The sequence below is a fragment of the Anneissia japonica genome, unplaced genomic scaffold, assembly GCF_011630105.1.
Source record: "Anneissia japonica isolate Jap-2015-1 unplaced genomic scaffold, ASM1163010v1 scaffold7370_len818893_cov191, whole genome shotgun sequence".
In the NCBI taxonomy this organism is placed as follows: Eukaryota; Metazoa; Echinodermata; class Crinoidea; order Comatulida; family Comatulidae; genus Anneissia; species Anneissia japonica.
In genome coordinates, this window is record NW_022687459.1 from 418,988 (window position 1) to 435,700 (window position 16,713).

General features: G+C 34.4%; 3 protein-coding genes across 7 annotated transcripts; 1 reads left to right on the top strand and 2 right to left on the bottom strand.

Moving 5' to 3' along the window:
• Positions 1-1,522: 1,522 nt before the first annotated feature.
• LOC117118820 (prefoldin subunit 2-like) lies at positions 1,523-4,672 on the bottom strand. The gene is made up of 4 exons (XM_033263537.1): positions 4,641-4,672; positions 3,822-3,989; positions 2,584-2,707; positions 1,523-2,085 (listed from the first exon to the last, which is right to left on the bottom strand). Exons 1-4 carry the CDS (start codon positions 4,655-4,657, stop codon positions 1,912-1,914), a joined length of 483 nt encoding a protein of 160 aa, XP_033119428.1. The 5' UTR covers positions 4,658-4,672; the 3' UTR covers positions 1,523-1,911.
• Positions 3,226-9,369, top strand: LOC117118798. Of its 4 annotated transcripts, XM_033263500.1 has the most exons (11): positions 3,463-3,807; positions 4,741-4,802; positions 5,554-5,753; positions 5,983-6,134; positions 6,725-6,820; positions 6,918-7,008; positions 7,451-7,782; positions 8,112-8,128; positions 8,251-8,462; positions 8,710-8,814; positions 8,988-9,369. In XM_033263500.1, the coding sequence occupies exons 3-11, from the start codon at positions 5,573-5,575 to the stop codon at positions 9,059-9,061; spliced, it is 1,260 nt and encodes a 419-aa protein (XP_033119391.1). In that variant the 5' UTR covers positions 3,463-3,807; positions 4,741-4,802; positions 5,554-5,572; the 3' UTR covers positions 9,062-9,369. The 4 variants fall into 4 exon arrangements, with proteins under 4 accessions (XP_033119417.1, XP_033119399.1, XP_033119391.1 ...); XM_033263526.1 differs by lacking the exons at positions 3,463-3,807; positions 4,741-4,802 and adding an exon at positions 3,226-3,244; XM_033263508.1 differs by lacking the exon at positions 4,741-4,802 and having other exon boundaries at positions 3,462-3,807.
• A 989-nt stretch (positions 9,370-10,358) lies between these two features.
• Positions 10,359-16,664, bottom strand: LOC117118774 (solute carrier family 22 member 15-like). Of its 2 annotated transcripts, none has more exons than XM_033263478.1 (11): positions 16,508-16,664; positions 15,758-16,092; positions 15,222-15,427; positions 14,287-14,416; positions 14,027-14,118; positions 13,443-13,667; positions 13,017-13,151; positions 12,349-12,437; positions 11,971-12,085; positions 11,514-11,586; positions 10,359-10,944 (listed from the first exon to the last, which is right to left on the bottom strand). In XM_033263478.1, exons 2-11 carry the CDS (start codon positions 15,989-15,991, stop codon positions 10,717-10,719), a joined length of 1,527 nt encoding a protein of 508 aa, XP_033119369.1. In that variant the 5' UTR covers positions 15,992-16,092; positions 16,508-16,664; the 3' UTR covers positions 10,359-10,716. The 2 variants fall into 2 exon arrangements, with proteins under 2 accessions (XP_033119369.1, XP_033119374.1); XM_033263483.1 differs by having other exon boundaries at positions 16,559-16,624.
• Positions 16,665-16,713: the final 49 nt, after the last annotated feature.

Sequence of the window (16,713 nt, forward strand, 5' to 3'; positions counted from 1 at the left end):
AAAATCCCATAGAAATGATAAATTCACTTAAACCAGCTTTAATTAATTATTGAATAAAATCTCAAGGGTTCATGGGGAGAGATCTTATTTGTACAGTACTTTGTTGTAATTGCATAGTGTAAAACCAGCTTTAACTAATTATTGAATAAAATCTCTGGGGTTCATGGGAGAGATTTTATTTGTATTTCGTTGTAATTGCCTAGTGTAAAACCAGATTTAAGTAATTATTGAATAAAATCTCTAGGGTTCATGGGGAGAGATTTTATTTGTATTTCCTAGTGTAAAACCAGCTTTAACTAATTATTGAATAACATCTCTGAGGTTCATGGGGAGAGATTTTATTTGTATTTTATTGTAATTGCCTAGTGTAAAACCAGCTTTAAGTAATTATTGAATAAAGTCTATGGGGTTCATGGGGAGAGATTTTATTTGTATTTTGTTGTAATTGCCTAGTGTAAAATCAGCTTTAAGTAATGTTTGAATAAAATCTATGGGGAGAGATTTTATTGTTTACTATGGCTCAGGGTTGTAATTGCAGACAACAATTAACTTTGTTTTAATCAGCACAGTCATGTCATTAGGTTAAGACTCGTACCATTACAAAATGAAATATAATTTTATTTTAAGCTGCTTAGAAAGCAATATTTATTCATAATATTTAACTAGAGGAAGATAGTAAAGGCTGTAAAAAAAGGTTTAAAAAATAAACAAATATTAACAGAACATCCTGATTTGATTAACATTAAAACGTAGACTTATCCACAGCCACATGGATGGATGCTAAGCAATCCAGGAACAGTGTAATTGTTGTATACATATATAATGTGGTACAACACATTAACATTAAAAAGAAATATAAAACTGTGTGCAGAGCAGGCTGTCTATTTAAGCTAATAATAGAAGGCTGAAACATTTACATATTCGTAATGATTGAGGGCACACTCTAGCTCTAACCTTAATTCAAGTTGATGAATAATAAACATCGTAAGCCTTGTTTTACAGTTTATCCATCATCAAACTTGGTGTCATGGAAACAGAAAACATTCAGTCAACAAGAAATGAATAAATTTGATGCAATTTTAAAGTGTACATTTCCTGTTAGTGCAGTTAAATCACTCTCTGAATACTGCAATCATATTAATAAATTATTTATTAACGCATTATAGGATGGGCATACACAGTATACATGTCATACCCCACCCCACTAAGTGACTTTAACATTCTTTAATTTGGGATACCTCACCTAGTTCTTTCTGGCCAGAATTTACAGGCTTACAAGTTTCTGCACTATATGGGTAAATCACACTTTTACCATATGTGCAACAAAACTCAGAAATCCAGTTTATAAGCTTTTTTAAAATGTGCATTACTGATATAGTGTTACCAACCTACAATGTTTTTACTTATTACATAAGATAAACATTATTAAGGTGATTTGGTTTTAATAATAATAATAATAATAATAATAATAATAATAAGATTTATTAAGCGCACATCTCCACTAAAGTGCTCAAGGCGCTTACTGGAGTACATTTGGAAATCACTTAATATTTCTTATCAATCATTGTATGAAATCATTAATAATATATAACAATGGATATTAATTTGTTTCATTATGTGTATATGTCCATGAATTCCTTTGTTTTACCACTAATTTGGTCACATGGTATCATTGAAATTTGTTTGAGAAACATTTTCTTTTAATTGCAATAGCCTCATTGCAGATTAGCCTTAATGTAAACATGAGTAGATTTTAACTGAGTGTCAATAATTTAATGCCACAATATTTGTAATACACTTGTTGGAACTCGCTTCAACTGGATCAATCCAGATTGCAATGTTTGAAATAAAAATTAGTTGTAACTAGCTTGAACTGGTTGTGAATAGATCAATCAAGATTCAACAGCATCATCATGTTCCTTTCCCAACTAAGACACTCTGAGATCCAGCAGCCTTGGTTGTCTCCTTTTCTTTCTCCTCTGTCTCTTCCCCTCGGATTCTGATGTTGTGTTTTTCTCTGTATGCCTGCAATTCCTTACCCTTGATTTCTAACTGGAGTTTCAAATTTTCTAGTAGTTTTATCAACTGAAAAAAGATAACAATGAATCATTAAACAGAACAAGATGTAGAACATGTATTTATATTATACATCTCCCAACTCACACAAGCATTTGTCTCACACATGAGCATCCCCTTTTTACGTCTCTCGCCTACGCGATTATTACATAGAGGGTGACGCATCCATTTTTTTGTCTCGTCCATCAGGTATAAAATTATGATATAATGGCTCATGTTGACCTGATTTTGTTTTCAATGATAATTGTGATATTGGATTGGATAATAGTCAAGACTGGGGTAAAATGATGTAAAATGCTCTCCGTTTCAAATTTCTGTGACAAATCCCTGTAATTTGCCCATATTAGGCATAATGATGTCATTTTAGTATGGACAGCATGTGGACACATATCAATAACAAATAAATTATAGACATCGTAATTGTAGTACAGTACATTTCTACACATGGTAGGCCTCTTCTTTGTAAGCTTTTACCATTTAAGACCTGATTTATGCACTATCACTTACCCCTTCTTTATTATGTTTCAATGCTGGAAGTACATCTTTGACGGTTCTCTCAACCAGTACACCTCCAACCATTCGAAAGCATCTCCGCTCTCCATCAACACCATCAAGAGTCTTAATCACAAGACTGAAATGAAAATGCATATATTTTCCAATGTACTTTCTAACAACAATTGTAAATTACACATTACATTATATCAAAAGGCCTAGAGAGCACTTAACAATAACATAACCAAATCGAGAAAATTGTAAAAAAAAAAAATATCATTTAATATAAAAATTTCAAATGCATCTACAAAATCACAAAGAACCCATTCATTAAACAAATATTATTAAATACACAAGGTACATGTAAATAATTGTTTGTTCATAACCTGCAATCACAAACATAATACTTAATAAAAATATATATATATAAAATTTATATTTTATTTATATATAATTTATATATTTAAAAAAAAAATTAATACTTCAATGTGGATAATTACAGCAGGCTATATAGCCCAACTTACAGCATAATTTTTTTTTTGCCATCTGCAACAGGGTAATATTCATTTGATAATAAACTGAGCAGTTCTTTGTACCACACAGAATTTACAATCTGTGACTGTACCATGTGGCATGGATGCAATTGATTTGGACCAAGGAAGCATGAATAATTGATGTAAGTAATTAAATCCCTATAAGAATTCCACCTATAATATAATAATATTAATACAGTATAACTTTGTCAGTATATCATGAAAATATTGATGTTAAATAAATATATATAGGCCTAGTAGAGTTACAACTACTGGATCATTAATAAAATAGTTAATTAATTGCCACAAATAATGAGTGACTCCCCTCCTATATTGTTGCTAGAATCTGCACAGATACGCGACAGCGACAAACGTCAGTGCTATCTCCGACGACGTCCTACCTAGGCGAATACCCACCTAGGCTACCCACCCACTCTGACTAACTGTAGGCCTAGTGTCTGTTGTTGTAAGTAGGTAGGCCTAAATTTAGGCCTACATGTTATTATCTAGGAGATGGTCTACCCTAGGCCAGGAAAGACATTCAGTACCTTCTACTTTTTCGTCTGGGCGTAAATGCTAGCCTCTCGTGGTTACCAAACATCGTATCTATGCCCAGCCCAGGGCATTCCTTGGGCATAACTGGTCGACCATTTCAGGCCTGCCCATCGGCGACCGACAGTTGGTTAATGAATTCCACGAAAACAAAGTAGGTCTACGTACCTGTGTTCATTTGCCTCAGCTTCTAGTTCGTTCATTTTACTAGCTAAAGCTCGCTGTTCTTGACGAAGTTGATTGAATTCATGGACAATCTGTTCATTCGTCTTTTTAGAAGCAGAATTAGGCACGCTCTTTCCCTTGTCAGCCATGATTATGCGTTGCCAGATTGCGCTGCAAAATGATCCAATTTATTGATCGGCAGGCAATCTCTCGTACTGGGCGGATCAACAAACCTCGATGGATTCAGAATTTATTGCAGGGGTTGGGATGGGGGAGGGGGATGGGAGAAAGTGTAAATTGAGTTCAAGGTGGTGGCAAAATGGTAGGGCGGGGAGGCGGGTTTCTTGTGGCCTCTATTCAAGGGTGTATCCAGGATTTTTTTCTGGGTGGGTCGTGATCATAATTTTTTTGACCTTTTCAGTGGGAAAATCGCTTAAAGCGGATGGAAGGCTCAGTTTCAGAATTGCTGGAATTGGAAATAGATTACGTCACGGAATTGGCAAGGTCTTTAGACTAATTGCTGGTGCCTCATCAATGCTTTTTCATTTATGTTATTGTGAAAAGGCCCTAAAAAATGTGGACCTTTACAAAAATAATTTGGGGGGGGGGGGGCGTACGACCCGGGGCGTACGACCTTCCCGACACCCTCTTGCATACACCCATGCTATTGGGGGCCCGGAGGAACCCCTGGCAGCTCCACATTCCTTAGGTAGAATAAAAAATCCCTTATGATATTTTCCTACACAAAGTAACCAAAATAAAGCTAATAGAATTGACGAAGCCATTATACAACTAAGTGAACGGTATTACCGGTCGTGTTACTATGGTTTTGTCGGCATAATAGTTTGGAATGTCGCATGTAAACACCAGCAATAACAGACAGAAAACATTCGTAACCATGCGCTCCTGTGATTTCATACAGTACAAACGACAGACAGCCTCACAGTCGACAATGTTTCTTCAATAGGATTGAAACTTGGAAAGGTAGGAATGACTAACTTTGAAAATGAGAGTGAATATTTAAATTGTTGTCACTGAAGGCTAAAGCCGGGGCTGCTTAAGAAGTGCGAAGCAGCGAAAGTGTCGGTACTCTCTGACCTTGAGTAATATGGTGAGCCGTTAGTCTGTTGCAATAAATAGAAGTAAAGCAAGCACTTTAAGTAGGTTGGGTTCGAATCCCTCACTTATTGCGTTTTTGATTGTCTCCAGCAATTAAGCAATACTCACGGGCCATTTATAGGAGGACCTGTGTCGAACAATTAACCTACGGGTCCGCTATGTATGTTTGATTAAGAACATGGGGAAATGTGAAGGACTTTCACAGATGGAGAGAGGATCTAGTAATGCTTATAAGAGGAAGGGGTTAATATATAACCATGAACATCGTTCCCCCTCCCTTGAATGTTAATGAGCTCTCTGGCTCCTTGATAGCAGTCCGCCATAATGCTTATTACATTATTATTATTATTATTATTATTATTATTATTATTATTATTATTATTATTATTATTATTATTATTATTATTAAAACTTTATTTTTACACGGAAAGCTTGTCTCACCTAGAGGATGTTATTCTACAAGGCCGTGTCGTCATTAAAATTGCAAAATAACAGTATAAAAAAATACTAACACATAATCAGTAATAGGGAAACAAAATGATGCTATGCTTTACGACTATTAAAACATACGTTTTTAGTAGGCCCCTACTGTCTATTAAGTTCTTACATTTTATAGGTAGAAGGCACGAAATGAAATGACGTCAGACGCGGAACATCGGCACCTGTTTCAATTGTGCAAGGAAGTTGCTTATCACCTTGGTCTTCTGCATGAAATTGTCAAGAACAGACTTCCACGGTGGACTTCTGACGTGGAGGTCATTGTTCAGAAACTCAGCTTAATATTCGAAGTAGGATTTATGTTAACGAGTATCAAAGGTATATATTGCTTTATATTTGATTTCATCAATTATATCCAATAATCTGCTCGTGCCTGACATATATAAAATATATTTCATATATATTTTTAGTGAAGTTTGGATAGGACGTGTAACTTAAATGGACTAGTTAACAATGGGTGAACCAAGCATTATTCGGTAAGAAAAGAATTAGACCTAAGGTACACAACGCATGATTGAATTCTTATTTCAATACATATGTTTAATAGACTATGCTAGTATTGTCACGCAATACAGTGAAGTAATGACTGACGTAGGCCGATTACTTTACGCAATGGGAACAAGCTATGAGACGAACACTCTGTACACGTGGACAGAGGATCTGAAAACGAAGATACAAGAGGCTAAAAACATTTTAAAAGTTAGTGTCATTGTATTGAGCAATTTTGCACATTTTCTCTGTTACAACTGGGCCAGGGCCTCTCCAAGGCAGTCAATCTTAACAAATGACCAATCAGAAAGCGTTCTTCAATATCCAGGAATGCGCGCATGTCCCACACAAACAAACATGCAATTTTACTGCACACGTTTACGCTTTCGATATGTGGGACCAGCAAAAATATCCAAAGGTTGGCATGTGTAGGCCTATGCCTGATTAATTTAGGCAATATCTTTAGGTCTGATGAGCTTCCCCCTGAAAGAGACTCTCCAAAGCCTTATGCCCAGGGCTCATACTGACCCCAGGCCTTTAGGATGAACAGTAGATAAAAGGAGTAATGAAAAAATGTCAATTTTGAACATGATTGTCTAAATTATATATCTAAAAACTTTAAGGCCATAACTTCTAGGGTTACGCACACAATACCCCACTGCGGCCTGCCATTCGATTGAAAGGCAGCCCCTCACTAGACCTTATCGTTGTAGCCGGCCAGCCCTCGGGCTTGGGCGGCCTTTGGTGATCCTGTAATAATAACATATTATTTTTTCTTTTTTAATCCAATATAAATTAAGGTTTTTAGAGATGAGGTAGCTATTAATGATGTTGATGAGGATAGTAAAGATCTTGCAGAATACGTATGGAGTACATGGTTCAAGGACGCATCACAGGTAGAGACATTCCTTTTCTTTCGGCCAAATAATGTATATAACAAGGTATAACTTTATGATGTAACTAAGCCCTATTACATGCATGATTCCTTCTCAGACACGGTGGATTTTCTTTGTCCAACAATTACTGAAGAACATAGGTCATCGACAGAAAAAAACTGAAGAAACTTTGAGTTCATTTTTCCCAGGTAATATGGAAGCTAAAGCTCTGCCCACACTATCAAATTTTCTTTGTCTGCCCATATATAGTCATGATGCGCCTATATATAGTCATGATGTGCCTATATATAGTCATGATGTGCCTTTATATGGTCATGATGTGATGTCATTATGACCACTTTGAGACATGTCTTTGTCAAATAAAATTTGATATCTGGACATGGCTTAAGGTTTCTGACAAATTTTTATAATTTGATCTGCCATAAATAGCTGTCTCTTATACACATCTAGATGCGTATAAGATCAAACATCAAGCAGGTGTACGTTTTCGTTTAATCTTTCTATTGTACTGTAGCCCTACTACAAAATGAATCAAAAAATAATACCATTTGATGCAATGGTCTAAATTAAGACATATGATGTAGGTGTCAATACATTTAGAAATAAAAACAATATTCGATTTATTTGAAGAGCAAGTTATCGATAAGAAATACTTCAAGAGATTCGTTGACTGGATGAGCTCGAACTTTGTAACTTCTGCAACCGACAAACTTTTACGGGATTCGGGAACTTCTGTACAGGATTTCATTCGTCGGCAACGTCGTACAGGGTGTCTACGGGAGCCGTTGCTAAGACAACCCCACGCCCCCAAATCACGTGATGCAAGTGAGTTATATACGCCTAATAAGTTTGGCCTGGACTTGAGTCGTGCAATCTTCCCGCCAGTGAAAGCAAGTGAAAATGACACGAAGACCTGCTTACCCGAAAATGTAAAAGCTCAGTTAGAAAATGTTATTCACCAGGTGATGATTTTACTTATAAAAAAATCATGTTATACAAAAAATATCTAGTATATTACGTTATCACTGGCTCATCATCGTCCATCGCATCATTGTCTTTATCAATGAACATAATGCCTCCATCGCTATTAATATAGGCGTATACAGAGACAAACATCAGTTGTGTAAGACATTAAAAATATTATCATTTTTATTTTCCTTTATCTTTAAATCTGCATTGATCATCGTTGTTTACCTAACCTACTATTTATCTCAGTTTAAGCCGAAAGACCTCAATAAGCCTACATGTATACCTTAACTTTTATACTTTTTAATTCTTCTCTCCCCCTCAGGCAGAAGCAATTGGCAGGTAAGGATATAGCTTATGTGTTAATATATTATTTTTCTTGAAATCAGAAATGTTCTTTGTAAATAACGATTTTTATGCAAAATGATGCAAAAATAGCTAACACAAAATAATTTTTCGTATAGTTATTACTATGGAAACCTTTCTGAGAAAGCAGCCAACGACTTACTGACGTCACAACGGAGGGGTACTTTCCTATTAAGGCAGAGTTCAAGCAATCCCGAAGCATTGTGCGTTTCATTCCTCCACAGCGTACCGGTGAGGTCCAATAATAGTTGGACCGAGATGGTGAGGTCAAGAAACGTCGTTCTCCATCACGACCTCAAGTGCCATCATGGTAATAGATAATAATGTTTAATTGCAGTCCCACGTGTATTCGTATGATAATTTACTGTTAAGTCAGTCATGATTGTAGACATGTTTTAATTCAAAACAAAAATAATAATGAGGGATGAAGAATACAAGTTCACCTAAAATATCGCATTAAACACGCAGGGGATATACAATCAATAACGATGCACTTATTATCGTTTCCCCCTACATAGTGACGTCATGATATAACGTTTTATTTCATTTTTGTTAAGATGTGAAGAAGGTACCAACATCGTCGCAGCCTGAGAAACTGGATTGGTCGACAACCACCAGCGAACGGAAAGTAGAACTGCCAAACAGCGGCAATCGACAGCAAGGTAATTACTGTGTACTTTGAATGGATTGTACACCCCTTGAGATATAATGGAAGAGCCTTTTGCGCAAAATAATGCAATTTTAGTTTAGCTAAAATATACTTGTATAAAAATGCAGAAATGCTGCAGTTAATGCTTCTCAAATTAAAAAATAATATTGGTTCTTCTATACTTAGCATATTCCGCACTCAACCGCCTCGTAGAATCTCGGACCAAGTTGAGTGAATTCTTAAAGCTTTATCAGAAGTAGAACATCGTACATGCATGCAAGATAATTCGTTTTGAATGATGCTTATTATTTCAATCAAGTCTACTTAACGCCATCAAGTATTACTGAAAAGAATTCAATTAATTTAGCTGCAATACTACTGTTGTAAATAGACGTACTCGCTGACGACTTTTACATTGAACCGTACGGTGTATGCGAGCGACGTCGTGACTTTCATAAGGAATATATTAATATTAGCAATGGGGTTTAATAATACGTCTGTGAAGCTTCGAGCATAGTTACCACAATGGGTCAGTAGAAGGCAGGCGCGAATCCAGTGTGTGTGTGTGTGTGTGTGGTGGTACACATCTGGGGGGGGGGCAGGTACGCCCGTTTTGTCACTGAATTTTTCAATGCATATCAATGCTGTGTATTAATATAACCACTACTCATTTATTTATTCTGAAAATATTGAGCCCCCTTCCCTGTTTGAAAAAATCTGGATTCACCCTGGTAAGTATGGGACGTCGACATAATCCATTCGCAATTCATTTCTGAAGTTGCTATACGTTTAATCATAAAAATGGTGATAATTTTGAAATGACAGTGATTATATTAAGTTTAGATTAGTTATTATTAGTAATAACAACAATAATTTGACAATTATACGCTCATATATAGGTGTTCTCATTGTAGGCCTAATATATATATATATATATACAATATACATATATATATATATATATATACATACATATATATAAATGTAAATATATACTACTAATTTTGTTTTTAATGTTCACCATTTCGAAAATCACCAGGTAAATGCATTATATTATCATCATCTTCATCATCATTATTTAATTTTATCATCCTCATTTTTATCATCCTCATAATCAAGAGTGAAGCTGTATTTTAGTGTTCAATCATGACACGCGATCAGATATATATATATATATATATATATATACAATATACATATATATATATACATACATATATATAAATGTAAATATATACTACTAATTTTGTTTTAATGTTCACCATTTCGAAAATCACCAGGTAAATGCATTATATTATCATCATCTTCATCATCATTATTTAATTTTATCATCCTCATTTTTATCATCCTCATAATCAAGAGTGAAGCTGTATTTCAGTGTTCAATCATGACACGCAATCAGATACTTGCTCACCTCATATCATCATTACATTAGAACATTCAGCAAAACATAATAAAACAACCAGCACTCACAACAATTAGCAGCACATAGGATATATTGTATTTTTCATTCTGGTCTCATGGGTAGTTCATATTGAAGACAATTCAATAAAATTATTTTCTTTATATAAATATGTATATATTTTACTTTATTTCTATCATAAAAATATACAATTTTATAGTCATTAAATTTTAAAACTCTTAAACCACAAAACACTAGTATTAAATTATCAGTATTATTATTATTAAAAGTGATTTTTAATAAATATTATTATTATATAATTATTACAGATATAAATTCAAAACACTTAATTTAAGCAACAATTTATATAACCAATACCATGTTTCCTAATTTACTTTCTTATACAATATAATATATCCCTGTCCCCTGTGCATGTGCAGTGGTCATATCTGTGAATCAATCACCTGTGTATAAAAAATAGATGAGAAACATGTTTTTAATTTCATTTGGCCTCTATATATTTGGCTCTCCATTTTGTAGCATACTAATATTCTCTTCTATTGCTTGTACTGTTTCACTGTTAACCAATGTTTTAGCGGTGGTTTGTTTGTTCGCTGGTCTATTCTCAACATCATCAATGCTTTCTGGAGAGGGCTTGCCAAAGGTCTCAGGTAGCCTCAGGTTTAAGAAACCACTAATTATTGAAGCAGTTCCAAACAAGGCATACATATTGAAAACACCCTGTTTTATAGAAGATAAGACAAAATAGATGAAATAAGTTTAGCATTATGCAAATTTGTAACTGTTGTGTACATGGACGTGTCACCCTGGATATTTCTAAATACTGACATAATTACAGCACAGCATTATTATTTTTAGCCAAGAATGTTTCAGGGGAATGAGGTGCCAAGGACTGTAGACACATGCCTGGCAGGGGTGGTGCCGGGGGGGGGGGGGGGGGGGGGCTTAAGTCCCCCCATCGGTCTGGTAAAGGCCTCCCCCATCGGCCAAAGTTCGTCAGCAGTTGGACCAAAAAAAAAATAGGCCTAGTTTTCCCATCCCAGTACTGTTCTGCCTACACCAAGCCAAATCTGTCTCAGCAATAGCTTCGTCTGGGTCTGATCAGTCAAGCAGAACATAGTCCAAAAATCCCAATTTAAAAAAAAAATCTTGTTTTGGGAGGAGGGGACACCCCCCTCCCATACCCTCCCCTGGCTCGGGCCTTCGCCCCTCAGACAAATAGTATCAATATTGTTTAATAATAATAATGCTTTATTATTATAGAATGAGAAAGTTAATCATTTTCATACCAATGATGTTGCCCTTGGTGCTAATATACCAGCCATCCTGGCTGACACACAGCAAAAGCCAAGTCCACTATTCCTAAAGGAATTACAATTTACATAGAAAAATATCAACGATTTTAGATCAATAATATGTCACTATTATAATGAAAAATAAGGTACTGTAAATAAATTGAGAAAATACGAAAACTCTCACATTCACGCTAATTAAGATTAACAGTTTCTAAAGCACAATGTCTAAAAGCACCATTTTTACAATCCTAAACAATAGTACAGTACCATACACCTATAATACATTACCCCATAGTACCTTACCCCTTCACCCAACAAGGGTTTTACTCCAGGACCCTAATTAGACGCCTTAAGCCGCCCCCTTGTTTAAACTCCTGACATGTTGGACCCCTTCTGGCAGAGTCACCACTGAAAAGACTGTACCTTACTGGGCATGTGCAAAAGTACGTACCTTACTACGGTGGGGATCAGTTCATTGGAGTATATGTATACAACGCTGAATGATGCGGAAATACCCATTTTACCAATCAGGGCAAATACAGTCCTCAGATGTTTGCCAAACTCTCCTGCAATACAATCACATGTACTATAATTATTTATTTGATGAAACTTTCACAATGATGCCAGCCTACTGTCTGGAGATCGTGGGTTCAAGTCCCACCTAAGAACAACTTGTGATTTTTTTCGCAAGTGTTTTCACACGTACTGAGTATTCAATACATTTTCACATCAGGTTGGGCAAAATTACACCTATAGTTATTGTTAATGTTGTAATAATAATAATATCTAATAATGATAATACTTTATAAAAATGATAAGATCAACTCACCGGTTGCAGATTGTGAAAAGATTATGACCAGGAAGCATGCAACACCTCCTGAAATCATTGAGAGGTACATGCATTTCTTTCTACCAAGTCTGAAAAATAAATCCATCATCTTAGATCATTCAACCATGAATACAAATCCATTAAACAGAAAGAACATATGAAGTGATTTAATTAATTTATTTTTTATTTCTTCTTTATCCTGGGTGGCCTGTTCAGTGTTGAACACTGCTCTCCCACAGGGCCCAGGATCAACAATAAAACTCTTAACTACCAACAGCAAAATTTAAAATAGCCAATAAAAATATAAAAAAATATAGATATATAAAAAAAAGGATAAATCCAATCAAAAAATAGAAGAGTCATTGATCCCCTCGGACATAGTTCCAGATAACACTACCTCGGAAAACAAAGCGTTTTCTGCCAGCTTCAGTTCTGGTCGGAGGAAGGGCAAAACACCCCGCCAGGCTGGATCTGGTGTTGTGATTGTGAACTCTGTCCAAGGAGGTGAACACATCAATTAAATAGATGGGAAAATAATTTTGTAACAAAGGGCATACAGGAAAAACGAGAGATATTTAATATTTAATATTGTGTAGTGACAAAATGAAACAATCTAATTATTAGAAAAAAGAACAATTTAATTATTAGATACAATAAAGCTGCCTTACTTATCCAGATACCATAAACAAAAAAATATTCCAGGTATTTCAGCAAGGCCCGATAAGGCAACACTGACATAGGCGTTACTAGCTATGTCCCCTGCACTCAGTGTCAGACCATAGTAAACCAGGCTACAGACGAACCTTTAGATATAAGAAAACAAACAATGCAAAATCAAAATTGTTGGTGTTGCTAAAATAAATGAAAAATTAATGATTTGTGAAAACTTGTACACTATTCATAATAAAAACAAAATGGGGGATGTGTGTGGAGATACCCACATAATAAATTCCCCACCCACCCCACTCCTGACATACAAAAATCCTCCAAAAATCTTGTCAAAATCAGGGATCGTCTTATACGCGGGTCGCCTTATGGGCAAGTGTATACGGTAGTTAACCAATTATGCCATAAAACAAAATAATTGCGTGTACCAACAAAATGCTTGTATCAACATTTCCTTCCTTAGAACTGGTGTCCTAAACAGGTCCATGTATCCATATGATTTGGTGGATGAGATTGTCTTGCTGGGGACATCTAATTCTATTGATGATTTTTTCACTATATTTCCATTTTTATTAGCAATAAATAGAAGGATATCTTCTGCCTCAGATATTCTGCCTTGGGAAGCCAGCCATCTAGGAGACTCTGGGACAATCCTGTAACAGCAGACATGACAAATTAATATCAACTATGAAACTATGATTTACACTTCACTATATGTGGCAAAGACAAGCAAAGCCAGTTACTCTTCCCAAAAAATTGATTTTTAGTTATTAATACAGAGTCAAACAGTAAAATGAGAGCTATATTTGAATTTGTATTTGAGAAATCAGCCTTAAAAGTTTACGATTTCTGGCATGCATGCATATATATATATATATATATATATATATATATATATATATGTATATATACTGTCTCTTATACACATCTAGATGTGTATAAGAGACAGTTCTCTCTCCTCTATTTTCAATCATATGAGAGTGGAGACGAAAAGACTTATGTATATCCTTACCAATAAATAACTACACACAAACAAATCGGAAAAGATGTTGCAATAGCCAAGTATCGCCAATTTCGAATTAGATTCGCTAGAAATGCAAACACCTGAAAAACAAAACAGAGCATAAATTTCAATAAATTTTTCAAATGAAATTCTTTCTATCTACATTTTGGATACTTCCAGTATTTAATAAACAATTAAAACTATCAAAATAAACATTAAAATAGTTTATATTTTGAATACTAGACAAATTACAAGTTACAAGTTTTTACCATAATGCCTATAGAAAAAAAAGCTTGATAGAAACTTCCGGCAAATACTTTTTGAGACAAACCAATGACTTCAGTTGCGGAGACGTACGCTACCAACCCAACACCACCTACAAAGAAGCCTATACTGATTCTTCAAAGACAAAAAATTAAGAAAAATATTAATGAATGTATAAATTCATTCATTTTCCACTAATTCATTCTTCATTTATTCATTATTTTTCATTAATTCATTCATTATGTTTCATTCATTCATTATTTTCATTCATTCATTCACTTCTTCATCCATTTATATTTATATTTATTAATTCATTTATTTACTCATTTAAATTATATAATTCAAAATTCCTACTGTAAAATAATCATAATAATAATTTAAAGATAATTGCAATATTACAGGCTGTTAATTAAATTAATATAATTGATAAAGTACTCTATAAGAATACAAATAACGAGAAATGTGAAATATATTTCTGTATAACGACAATTTAAACACTAGCAATTGCTGTAATGTTTTCCTTAGATATACCGTATCAACTAATTTTGTACTGTATATTTGAATGTTTAACAGCAAAATTATAATAATAATTTGATCTATTTTTTAAAAATTTTTCTATGAATTATATTTTTTATGCTTTGTTATCTTCAGCATTTTACTATTTTGTATTTACTTTGTTTTTGATTTGTGACTTTATGATCATGTTATTTGATGTGTACAATTAATTTTGTGATGCAATCCATTTCACCCTTGGCTGCTGCTTGCAATTGTTTTACATATATTTTTATTCCTGAATAAATAAATGATTATTTATCATTATGCAATCATTCATTCTTTATTCATCCACCATTCATTTATCTGCTTAATTATTCATATATTTGTAACTCCATCTATCTGTAATAGCAATTGCTATTCAGATGAAAAAATATCTAAAATTTACCTTAAAAAACTAAATATAAAGTATGAATACGTAAATGCAGAGAGGTTTGTTACAACTGCTAAACCAATCAATGAGCAGATGAAGGCGGGCCTGCGTCCAAGGTAATCTGAAAGACCGCCAAAGAAGAAATTTCCAAGAAGAAATCCAAACATCAGGTACGATTGAAGTTGAGCAACTTTGTAGGACTTATCACAAACCAGATCCCACTGAAGAATTCAATTACAAATTAGTCATTTAAATAACAAAGTTGCAATATATAAACAAGTATAGGTCAGCATTCTTTGGTTAAAAAATATATTATTAAACTAAATTTTTAATAAATTATGAATTGTTGATATTAAAAAATATAAAAGATTATAATCAAAAGGGCTAATCGACACATACAATATACAAACAATAAATAAAAGAATATGTAATTAATATTATATATGCTACAATTCTATAGTGCTTCCTTGGATCAAACACATATGGTAAAAATATGAAACTAAATTCTGAATTTATGGACACATCCTGACGGCCAACAAAGATTAACTCACCTCTGACACAATAGAAGTAAATTCATCACCATAAACGTATCTAGGGCATACTTGGAGAGAACATGCCGGTCCTTCGGTTCTCCTGTGACAAGTAAATGATGGTTCTCGTCCCAGGAATATCAATCCAATAATGTGCATCGGAATAAACAGGTTGACAAATGAAAAGAGGTAGAGATATTTTCGTTGCTCTGATCCATAATCTCCGACAACTTTAAGAGCAGAATCAAAATCCATGACTTCTAGCTGGCAGTAAATCTTAACCAATTACATAATCATAAAACTTCATAATGCACCAGGTCCATACTATAATACTACATTATTGCACAGATGAAGCACTGTCAGATAAAAACAAAGATTATAGATAACTTATTTAAATATCCAGACTTTTTGTAGTTTACACCTTGTTTAGTGAAAAAGTCTTGCCTAATCAGTAACTACTGCAGTGTAACTATAACATATCCCTACTACTATTAGTAATTACTACTCCACTACTAGGCCTAGGCTAGAACAGGTTGGTAAACTCTACTCCCTGTGTAACACCACTGCGCAGCTCGCCAAGATAGCTGTCCATCAAGTACTGCCTAGGCCTACAGCTACTACTACCTAGTAGTAGTAGTAGTAGTAGTAGGCCTAGGCCTAAATAAGCCTAGGGGCCTAGCTAGCTACCGCTGGCTTACCCTATCATACTATCTATACCTAGGCTAATCTATTGGTGCTAATTTTCTGTGAATATACAATCATGAAAATTACACTGTTGAAATTCCACAGGTTTTGCAGAAATGTAAGCAACAATCAACTTGCTTCATTCAGTTCACAATTTTTTTGTTTTTTTAAAGCACCCCAGTGTAAACAGTATGTTTTGTTTTCTCCAGAGGCGTTCTTCGGGACATCCGTTCTGTCTTACCGGACTCGTCGTTTCATTCTAAGAAATGATGATGTTAAAACTCAATATACCA